The sequence below is a fragment of the Molossus molossus genome, unplaced genomic scaffold (genome assembly GCF_014108415.1).
Source record: "Molossus molossus isolate mMolMol1 unplaced genomic scaffold, mMolMol1.p scaffold_m16_p_5, whole genome shotgun sequence".
NCBI classification, from domain to species: Eukaryota; Metazoa; Chordata; class Mammalia; order Chiroptera; family Molossidae; genus Molossus; species Molossus molossus.
The window spans coordinates 60,365,809-60,376,716 of record NW_023425388.1 but is presented as its reverse complement, the minus strand read 5'-3'; the positions used below and the strand labels follow the sequence as shown (position 1 = coordinate 60,376,716).

The 10,908-nt window shown below is 48.7% G+C and overlaps 1 protein-coding gene across 1 annotated transcript in view; it reads right to left on the bottom strand.

The window, feature by feature from the left end:
- Positions 1 to 237: 237 nt before the first annotated feature.
- MUC4 (mucin 4, cell surface associated) overlaps positions 238 to 10,908 on the bottom strand; it is a 34,468-nt gene continuing 23,797 nt past the window's right edge. Inside the window, exons 17-26 of the mRNA XM_036242504.1 lie at positions 10,473 to 10,703; positions 9,221 to 9,361; positions 7,700 to 7,881; positions 6,321 to 6,480; positions 5,305 to 5,484; positions 4,818 to 4,891; positions 3,361 to 3,425; positions 3,038 to 3,276; positions 1,239 to 1,401; positions 238 to 814 (exon numbers count right to left, since the gene is read on the bottom strand). Coding sequence (XP_036098397.1) covers positions 622 to 814; positions 1,239 to 1,401; positions 3,038 to 3,276; positions 3,361 to 3,425; positions 4,818 to 4,891; positions 5,305 to 5,484; positions 6,321 to 6,480; positions 7,700 to 7,881; positions 9,221 to 9,361; positions 10,473 to 10,703 — 1,628 coding nt within the window. The 3' untranslated portion in view covers positions 238 to 621. The remainder of the gene's footprint in view (positions 815 to 1,238; positions 1,402 to 3,037; positions 3,277 to 3,360; positions 3,426 to 4,817; positions 4,892 to 5,304; positions 5,485 to 6,320; positions 6,481 to 7,699; positions 7,882 to 9,220; positions 9,362 to 10,472; positions 10,704 to 10,908) is intronic.

The following is a 10,908-nucleotide window of genomic DNA, read 5'->3' as shown; positions in this document are numbered from 1 at the left end:
GGGGAAGAAAGTGATGTGGAGGCAGAAGAAAGGATCCGAGTCTGGGCTGGAGCAACTGAGTTTCCCAGCATGGAGTCCTGAGGGCTGAAACAGGACCGGGTCTAACCCACCTGGGCTCCTCCATTCGGTGCCTAGACCTTTAGCCAACAGAGGAAAATAACAAATAAAACCCATGGCTTTGCAAACACAAAAAATCAGAGAGATTTTATTAAATAGACTTTAGTTAGAAGTAAACTGAAGAGTTTTTGTGCAAATGCATTTTGACTTTTAAGTTAGAGCCGTCACCCCATTATTAACTCTGGTGTGTGTGTGTGTGTGTGTGTGTGTGTGTGTGTGTGTAGGTCAGTCCTCCTCGTGAGTATGCCTGTGTGAGAATCCATGCCTTTATGTAGTAGATCTTTAGGGTCTCTTCCAGTCCACCTTTGTGTAAACAGATAAGTTGTGCTCTTGTCTTTATCATAATTCATTCCCATTACTCATTCTCCTTGAAGAATCCTCAATCACCTTCAGTCATCTCCCTTTCCCCAATCTCCCCAAATCGAAGGCGGCTGGAAGTATGTGGGTGTGGCTGGGGTGGGTCTCGAGGTATTTTAGGCCACAGCTGTGGGTGGGGATGAGGCTTCAGCTTTCTGAATCCACGAGGTAGGAGGACCGCGCCTCGGAGCACCAGAAGCGCTGGACCGCAAACACCACGGCCCCGAGCAGCAAGAGGGCGCCCAGGGCCCCAAAGAGGATCCCAAAGAAGGCGCCGAGTTTCATGCTCAGGAGCTCACAGTGCTCGCCCCAGGTCGTGTAGATGGAGAAGGACACACAGCTGGAGACAAAGAGAGGGGGCAGGTCAGGAGGGCAGGGGCGGCGCTCAGCCTCGCCATCCTCTCCTGCGGGGCCAGAGGAGGTTTTCCACGACAGGTTGGGCTCCCCTTTAGGGAACGAGGCCGAGTCAGCTCTGAGGTGATGCTGGAGAGAGGCCACTGGGCAAACGAAGCAACGTGGTGTGAATTCACACGGTCGGCTTCCCCTGAGCAGCGGGGCTGGCCGCAGGTGAGCATGCGCCGCAGGTGAGCATGCGCAGTCGCAGCCCCAGCGGCCGGGCGAGCTGGGCCCCGCCCTCGGCTCCAGCCGCCCCTGCGTGGACCCGGGAGGAGAGGACTAAGCACTGCCCCTGCCCCGTGCCCCGTGCCCCGTGCCCCGTGCCCCGTGCCCCCTGCCCCGTGCCCCCTGCCGCCCTCCCCCCTCACCTGCAGCGGGGCCCATCCGGCAGGTGACGACACTGGCCTCCGTGCTCACAGTAGCCCTGACTGCATGGGGACACGCACGTGAAGCCGTCCTGCGGGCTGTAGACCAGTTCGTAGCCCTTGTAGCTGTTGCAACGTAAGTAAGGCTGCAGCGCGCTGACGTTCCCTGACAGGCAGAACACAGATGAACACAGAGAGCAATTGATGAATACCAAATCTTTACTTTTTCAACCAAGAACTCCATTTTAGGCATTATCCTTAGAAATAATTGGAAGAGTGCAAAAATACATATGTCCACTAAGTCCAGAGCAGCATGGTTTAAATAATAACAACGTTTAGTAGAAGTTTTGTTAAATAAGGAATATTGTGCGACCAGTAAGCACTACGGTATGGAAAAGGCGTTGGTTAAGAGCATATGCTTTGAAGTCAGCCAGACCTGAGTTGAAATTCAAACTACTACTAACTAATTGTGCGATTTGGGAAAATTTCTTAATTCTTTCAGCTTCAGTTTCCTTATCTTTAAAAGAAAATGATAATACAACGACCTTGCTATGAACTTTGAATGAGATAATATGTATCAGAGTATTCAGTATAGTGCCTGACACTTTAGTGCGCTTCACTTTTCTTCCACCTCCCCAGAGGGGCCTTTAGTAAACACTAAATTAACAGTCACTATTAGTATAATATTCCATTTAAAATACATTATACCGTAGTATGTTAAAATATATTATTAAAACTATCAAATGGAAATATGCCCACAATATACAAAGAATTATGTTCACAATTGTTTAAAAGGTTTATCAAACATTAGGTATAATTTGATCCCTTTATTGTAAAACAAACTGGTATGTATGAAGGTGCCTATGCATAAAAGAAAAATCAGAAGGATATGTGCAAAATGGAGTTGTCTCTGGGGACTGGAATTACAGGTGATTTTTTTTTCTCTTTTTGTTTCCTAATGTTTATACAATAAACATATCGTACTTGTATAATAAAACCTATGGGTGTTTTTTTTTTTGAACAAAAGTTCGGAGGATTTCATTGTTGTCCCCAAGAGGGAAGAGGCTTAGCTTGAATTCTAGCAGAAGCTCTTGCCTGGTCCTGGACCTGAATAACACAGCAGCTTCTGTTGGGTTTGGCATGGTCACTGCCCTGTTCTCTGTCCCACTCCCAAAATAGGGTGGGCTATTCCTTTCCTTCTCTGACAAGCTCGTCAACCTATCTCATTCCCATTCCGGGATAGTCAGGGCCTGTCAGCTGAAAGGGACTTCAGAAATCCCATCTCATTTTCTAGATGGGGGTGTTGAGGCCTGGACTGGGGATGGCTTTTGCAAAGGATTATACCCTTTCAGGGAGGGGACACCTCTGCCCCGGAGCTGGGTCTCCAGCCTTCAACATAATATCCTCCAGCTAGATGACAAAGGCAAAAGGATGCCTTTCTTTATGTATATAAAGCACAATGGTATGTTAAGAAAATCACTACGAATTTTATTAAAAGAAAGTTAACCATTAGTAGTAGTGGCTAGGAAGGTGGCAGTTGGGGTCATTGCTCTGTGAAACTGTGCACATGGGGGTTTATCAAATAGTATTTTATGCTTCTGTTCTTGGATCTAGAAAGCTAGTGGGTAAAATGTCTACAATTTCTCTCAAAAATTACAAACAAAAGTACTAAATTTACTTGTTTCTTGCAATTAGAATACTTTTTTGTTGCCATGGGTTTGTGTGGACTATCTGTGACAGGCTCCCTCCATTGACTTCCTCCCTCAGCTATCCCTGGGACTGTCCCCAAGATAGTGACTCACAAGCTATCACGCTGAGCACATCTCTCCTGGAGACGGGGCAGAAGACTACGTTGTTCCTGGGCTCTTCACTTCTCTTCCACTTCCCCACAGGCGCCTTCAGTAAAAATGCTTCCACCACTGCGTCCAGCAGCTGGGTGTTCAGGAAGTCAATGACAGGACCCCGAGGGCTGTACTGGAACTCCGAAAAGACTTCCCACCTTTGCAGGGATTTTCCTGAGGCCAGTGCTGCTGGAGGGCCACTGTGTGGGAGGGACAGAGTGAGAGGCTAAGGGGTGAGGGGTATGAGGGAAGACTCGGGGACCTGCAGGAACAATCCCACTTACATTTTTTGCACTCTGCTATTCCAGAGAAAGGCCCGCATGTCCAGCTTGTCCAGTCTGTAGGCTACCTAGGGTAGACAGTTGGTAGTAATGAGGGTGGGAAGAGGCCCAGTCCAAAGAAGAGACCCCTCCCACTTAAATGCATTTGTTCATCCCCGTCTGTTTCCATCTTTGAATGTGAGCCCCAGGACCCCCATCTCATCTATTTCTGCATCCCCACGCCCAGCCTAGCCTCATGACTGGCATAGGTCCCTGCTTAATAAAAGTTTGTCAGTGAGCCCTGGCCGGTTTGGCTCAGCAGAGCGTTGGCTGGTGGACCAGAGAGACCTGAGTTCAGTTCCCACTAAGGGCACGTACATCTGTTGCAGTTTGTCCCCAGCCCTGGTTGGGGTTGTGTGGGTAGCAACCAGTTGATGTGTCTCTCTCACATTGATGTTTCTCTCTCTCTCCTTCTCCCTCTCTCCCTCCCACTCTATCTGAGGATAAATACAAAAATGTCTTTGGGTGAGGATAAAAAAAAAAGTTTGTCAGTGAGTGAAGGACTTTACATACATACCCCCACTCTCAGCCTCCTATTACAAGGAAAGAATCTTGAATGGCCCCCATCTGGTCTCTGATCCCTGACTCACCCACTCATTCTCTCCCAACATGTATACTGAGTATAGATTATGTTTAGCCAGACCTAGGAAATGATCAGTAGCTGTCAATGTGATTTAGGAACAGTCCATATTCAAAGACCCATAGCCTGGTACAGCAGACAAATGTCCACAGATTTTACCAGAGTGTAGCATGCTGGAATAGTAACAGTAATAATAGTAGTAGTAATTATTATTCTAATTTAGAACACTTGCGTTTCAGGCACAATGCTAAGTACTTTATATATGTTATCATTTAAACCTTGACACAACCCACTGATATAGGTATGATTATTATTTCTATTTCTATAGATGAGACATCAAATAGTTTGTCTAATTATTATACCTGGTCTAATGGGTATATAGTTGAGTCTGGATTTGAACCTAGGTATGTAGGATTCTATAGCCTCAATAACTCAACCACTGTGTTACTTTGCCTGTGACTGAGGAATGGACAGGAGATGGGAGCCAAGAAGAGGGACCTTCCAGTCCCCTCTGGGAAGTCAGGGAAGGCTTCCTGGAGGTGAAAGGCCTACTTGTGTCTCTTCCATATACTACCCAAATGCTGGTCTCGAAGGCTGAGGTGACTCAGCTACCCTAAACTCTTTCATTTCAAGTTGGCCATTCCAACCTCCTCAGAAGTCTCTGTCCTGAGGCTTCCTGCCTTCTTCACCTCGGACCTTTCCTGAGGCAGGAGGCTCCCATCTCCTCTGATAATTGAATCTAGATGGATGATGAAACTGCAGAACACACAGTAATGGCTAAGACCCCGTGCTGAACCTGCCAATATCTTCCTCCCCACCCAGAGCCACCTGCAGTACTAACCGAAGCGTTGACCTCTGCTTCAGTGGCATTTTCTTCTTCACTAAGATAGAGCTGGATGGTTCTTAAGGGAAGTTCTGGAGATGGGAGAAGCAGATTCACAATCACACCACGGATGCACCCAAACTTATGCAAAGAGACCATTGGGCCGGTCTAGGAAGACCTCTCTATTCTTCAGTGATAGATCAGGAGAAGTGGCTGAGTCTGCTGACCTTTACACTAGAGCTCATTTGACTATGATTAGGACTCCCCGGACTCTCTTCTCACTGAGCCATAAGGTCACCTTCAGTCTTTTCTCATAAGACCACTCCAGCCCATACTTCATGCTGCCGCCACCAGCTCCCATAGCTTCCAACTTATCACCACCCGAGAGAAATTTGGAGTTCTGTTCTGTGAGTTTGAGGAACTTTGCTCTGGCCCCGAGAGTCCCCAATCTTCCCTTAAGAGAGAGAAAAGTGGTGGTGAGGATGGTGGGGACATTTGGTGATACCTAAAATGATGGTTGGAGTGAACTTGTTCCCAGCCAGGAAGCAACGGGCATCTGTGAAGGCTGGGGGGCACATGCAGGCGGGCTGGCAGCCCAGAGACTGGGAGATGTAGCAACGGCCCGAGTTGTAGCAGTAATCCACAGGGCAGGAGTTGTTCTTACAGAGCCTAGAGTCTTCCAGAACTGCAAAGGGAGCCGAGGTCAGCAACACCATGCTGGACAGCAGTGGGGAACCCCCAGCCCAAGAAAAGCTGCTCCCAGGACAGCTTGGTTTCTTTCCCCCAAAGGCCACTCAATCTATGTTTTACTTGTGGGCCACTCTGAACGCCAACTATCCTTCTCCCTTTTCCAGGCACTTCTCTCCTGGAAAAGCCTTTCCCCTACCAGGTAAGCATTTGCCTACTTCTGCTGAGGGAAGAGAGTGTCTATCAGTTCCTCCACATCAGGAAAGGGCCCAGAAGGCTTTCCCCACTTCTGTTCCTTTTCTGCCTTTATAAGGATGTGGTTCTACTCACTTTGGCCTCCGCTCAGATTTCATTTGGGCTTAGCGTAGGCCTTCTTTTCCTCATCATGACTCCAGTGGCTCCAAGGTCAAGAACAGATGGTGGCAGGAGGACTCAAAGGGAAAACGAGGCACCCCTGCCTCCAGATGCTCATGACAGTCCCTCCAAATGTCCTGACTGGGGGGATATGGAGACCCTGGGCCTTGAATCCCTGGCTCTGCCAGAAGTTTTCTCTCTTTTCCAGGCCACCTCCAATCATTTGCCCTGGGTTTTCCCCATCCTGTCTCAGGGTTGCTCTGCCCTGGCCTCTCCCCAATGCCTACACAATCTCTTCTCCTTCAGCCTCCCAGCCTACCATGCCTACTTTACCTCCTTACCACAACCACCCATGTTGATTATTCCAAATACTTGCTAAAAAAAAAAGGAGAGAAATTGTTTATTCATGGCTGTCCTAGACCCTCCAGGTGTCACCTGTCCCCAGAACCTTTTCCTGCCAGGGCCCTGTTCCCAGCTTACGTGAACAGTGACGCCCATCCCCGGTGAAGTTCAAGGGGCAAGCCTCGCAGCCCTTCCCAGGAATGCACTTCACATTCGGGAAGCACTGCTCCTCACAGTAGTCCTTGGAGTGCTCACAGTATTGACCGAAGGTGTTCTTGTCACACTTGCAGTCGGCCACCTGGAATGGGTTGCTTGTTACAGGGCAGCAGGAGGCTGAACCATGAAGGGCATCTGGGTGTTTCAGTACTAACCCTTTGGTCTGAGAACCCAAGGACCCTGAGTCCTTGCTTATTTCTGCCAGCATCTACTGAGCACCTTCTTGACCAGGCCCCGGGCTGGCATGTCCCTGTCCAAAAGCACATGGTCTCTATCTCTAGCCCACTCGGCTCCTTGGGCCAGTCTTCCCCCTGCCCCTCTGCCTGCCTGGCCCCTGGCCCAGGTGCTCTGCCTCTGCCCTCTCACACCACGTCTTCTTGCCGGAAATCCTTTCTAGAGGAAGAAGGGGTCTAGATAAATAAATAGATAGCTATTCTACTATCCCTTGAAAACTGGATCCCCTGAAAGCTGCAGTTTCCTGCTCATCCTTCCCTCGCTGATTCCCAAACCGAGAAGACAGAGCACTACTGCTCAGCACAGTGAGAACTCATGTGACCAGCACAATGGCCCAGGGAGGGGAGCGGTTCTGGAAACCTCATCAAGCTCCACGGTCTCCCTTTTCTGACCCCTCTCCTGAGATGACTCTGGAAATCTCCCCAAAATGCACCTCTTCAACACTTTTACTTCGAAAACTAGATGTTTTGGGATATGCAGAGTAATACACTGATCTTAATCTCTTTTTCCTACTCTCTCTATTTTTTCCTTTTTCCAGCCCCTGGGTCCCCCCACCTCTCTTCCCCACACCACGATGATAAGACCCCAGGGAGAAATGGCTATGAGGGACACTAAGCCACCTTATAAAATATTGCCTGTGTCTGAACAAGGCACAGAACCGCGGAGCACCTCCCTGGGTCTGAAGAGGAGGGAGTATGGAGCTTGGGATCAGTGTAAACCCCTGCCCAGGGGCCACGCCTTCCTACCCCACACCTCTGTGCCTTGTTCCAAAACATGGAGCTGAGGACCACTGGGGAACTCTAAGAAAGCCTGAAATGGAAGTTTCCTACCAGCCTGGCAGAATGGGAGCTCGGAGATGCAAATTCAGTTGAGCTATAAGCAGTACATAAAGTTCTATTTCTCACATGAACAACTTTGTGGCCTGAGACTGTTATCTGCAATACTCACCTACCACAGCGCGCGCGCGCACACACACACACACACACACACACACACACACACACGACCACAGAGGGGCGGACCTCCCCTCAGTCCCACCTCCTTCCCGCCCCCCTCCCAGCACTCACCTCCAGGGAGGCATTGCCCACCCTGCTGGTCTCGTTGTATAAACACTGTTTCTCTTTCTTGCAGGCACACACCACAGTCTTCGGCCGGGCTACAGATGATAAGTTGTTCTTGACATTTCTTGCAAGAATCTCCAGAGTGAATGGTTGCATCGAGTTGGGTGTCCACAGCAGTGTTCCATTCTCTGCCCCAGGGAAGACGAGATTGTGGAGAGGTGGACGCCTCATCTTCTCTGCCATCTGACACATCTTGGCATTTAACACCTTGAGAGCTGATGCTGGACTTCCCCCACCTCGCCCAGACCACCCCGCAAACCTCATCAGGCATTTCCTTGAGCAAGGCTGGTTTCCTGGGGGATCCTGGACATGCTCCAAGCTGGAGGTAGCACCAGCCCAACTAACCAATTGTAGGGTGGGACTCCATAGAGGGGAACGCAGTTGCCTCCTGAAGAAACCCCCAAAGGGCAACCTGTCTGGGCCTGCACCGGGATGGGACATCCAGCAGGGATGGAGGATGAAGGCCAGATCCTCCCGACACATCCCCAGGCTACACTGCAGGCCATACTGGCTTCACCTGCTCAGTAGCCCCTTGCCTTCCTGCCCACTTGTCTCACTTCCTGGACCTTTGCCCGGCCACCCCTTCAGACACCAGACTGCAGTGAAACACTGCTACATATCAATAAGGACTCTTCTGATCAAACCCGTCTTATGCTTTTCCAAAAAATAGGAACGTCTACTTAAAACAGCAGGTTAAGAGGACCTGACAGTGGGTAAAGACAAGAGTAACTTCCAGGCTGTCACTCTTCAGTAGAAGAGTCCAGTGGAAGAGAAAATCTGATGCCATTGCCTAGACCCTGGGAAGATGCCACATGGAGCAAAGGGGTACAGACAAAGCAGTCCCTTCTTATGCACAGAGAAAGAAAATGAGGCAGAGAGGTGCTCAGAGCTCAGAATAAGTTCCCTAGAGATTTGGTTTAGCAAAGAACCGTCAGCAGCATAATTAGGGCTGGCAGCAGAAGGCAAGCTGCAACCTGTAGGCTTTGACCCTTTGGCCCAGATCATGGTTGCAGGCCTGGGGGTCTCCACACCATTACTGAGAAAGGGAGATGAAGCATTGCTTTGTCCCAGCACAGAGAAGCAGACAAGGAGAGACAAAGTTAGGTAAGCATGGCTGACAAACATAAAAACGTCGGCAGATGTTCCAAACGAAGGTATTTGTATTTTCTTTAAATCTTGTCCCACATTATATCCTTTTAAAAAGTAGATATAAAAATCTTTTAAACTAGTATTGTTGGTTATACTTTATTCTAATCGTTTGCTGGTTGCACAAAGATGGTGAACGGTGAACATTTATTATTCGATTGTGATGAAATGATCTTTGAAGCAGTTGTACATGCCCAGAGTCAGTCTAGCTAGCCGGCCAGATCTCCACAGGCCTATCACTATTCCAATGAAAAAGTATGTGAAATTACCCCGAGCTTGACTCTGAACTCATCCCCTATGTTCCCAGCCAAGCATTCTTACCAAAAAGCTTGAAGTCATCACTGGGGTTGTTTCTGAGAGTGAATGTGACATCCTTAGAGCTGCTTCCATAGTCAAACAGCTTGGGCTGCCCCATGAAGGCTTTCACCACCTGGGGGCCACCAATAGAGGGTGGGTACTGATCTGGAACACAAAGAGGGGATTTGGGGCCGGAGTAGGACACTCTCTCGCCTCTGTCCCCAGTCTTCTGGCTCGTGGGAGGCATTCACAGGACTGGGACCCGCCCCTAGAGGAGGAATTATTCTGTGCACCTGCTCTCAGACCTATGCAGAGCAGGTGGGGATTGTACTGTCCACCTGGCCAGATCTTTACTCTCTTTATCTTCCCCCAAATGGGATTCATTTCAAGTTCTCTCCTGATCAGAGTGCTATGCTGGGCTTGGTATGAAGTGAATAAAAAAACAGAGTTGTTCAGATCGTCACAGAGTTTTACCCTGAGAGAGAGCTGAGAACTGTGAGGGTGATATCTAAATGGGCATTGCATTTGCCAGAAAATTGGGAGTTCAATCTTTTCACTGGTCTCTGTTTCTTTGAGCCCTGCTATTCCCATTTAATTTTTTGTTTGTTCATTCATTCATCCATCCATCCATCCATCCATCCATCCATCCATTCATTTATTCATTCAGTCACTTAACAAGTATTTATTGAGCACCTACTATATAGTTGGCCCTGTTCTAGATAGTGAGGACATAGCAGCTAACAAATAATACAAAAGATACCTATGAAAATTAGAAAATATGTTTGATAGTCATAAATGCTAAGGAGAGAAGAAAAAAAAAGCAGGGAAAGTGAATAGGATTGTGGGTGAAAGTGAAATTTAGACAGGCTAGCCAAGAAAGGTAACATTTAAATAGAGACTTGAAGGAGGTGAGGGGCAAGCCTGTGACTGCTTGGGGGCAGGGAGTTCCAGGCCAAGAGAGCAGCCTGTGTGGAGTCTCTGAGCTGAGAGTGAGCCTGGCGTGTTTGAAGGACACAAAGAAGGCAATGGGGTTGGAGTAGAAGGAGCGAGGCGGGAGTACTAGGACATTTCAAGAGGCAAATTGGATACGGCTTTAAAAGTCATCATAAGGACAGAGTGAGCTGGGCAGACGTGGGAGGGTTTGAGCAGAGGAATAACATGAGTCAAAGAACTGAGTAAATTTAAAAAAATGTGTAGCTTAAAGGAGTGTCATGAAAGGGGGCTCCTCATCTGCGTCTAACTCTGAAAATGCCTCTCTGGGCTTTCTGCCACTTACTGAGGGTGGCGTTCGTCTGCTGGTATACTCGAAAGAGCTTCCACGTGTCCAGTCCAGTGTTCGTGTTTCCTGTGGCCAGGGTGTCATAGATGCATTGTTTATTTCCGTTACACCCGGTCAAATTTTTGTCCTCAGAGTTGTTTTTCAACAGTTGAGAAAGGAAGACAGGGGTGAAGTTGGAAGGCAGGTGGTCGTCCCTCTTGCCAAGGAGGCTTGTTCCGTCGAGTTTCCCTATAACACACCAGGTTTGAGGGCGGTGGTACCAGGGATGGGACTGCAGCTGTTTTTCAGCAGTGTCCACCCTGACCCTCACTTTATTTGGCTTGAGATGGGGGAGGGGACATGAAAGGACAAGTTGACTCCCAGCTTATGAATCTGGAAATCCCTGCTCTAGTGACTGAGCGTCCCTCGCTTCCCTCATCCTCTCTTCCAGATA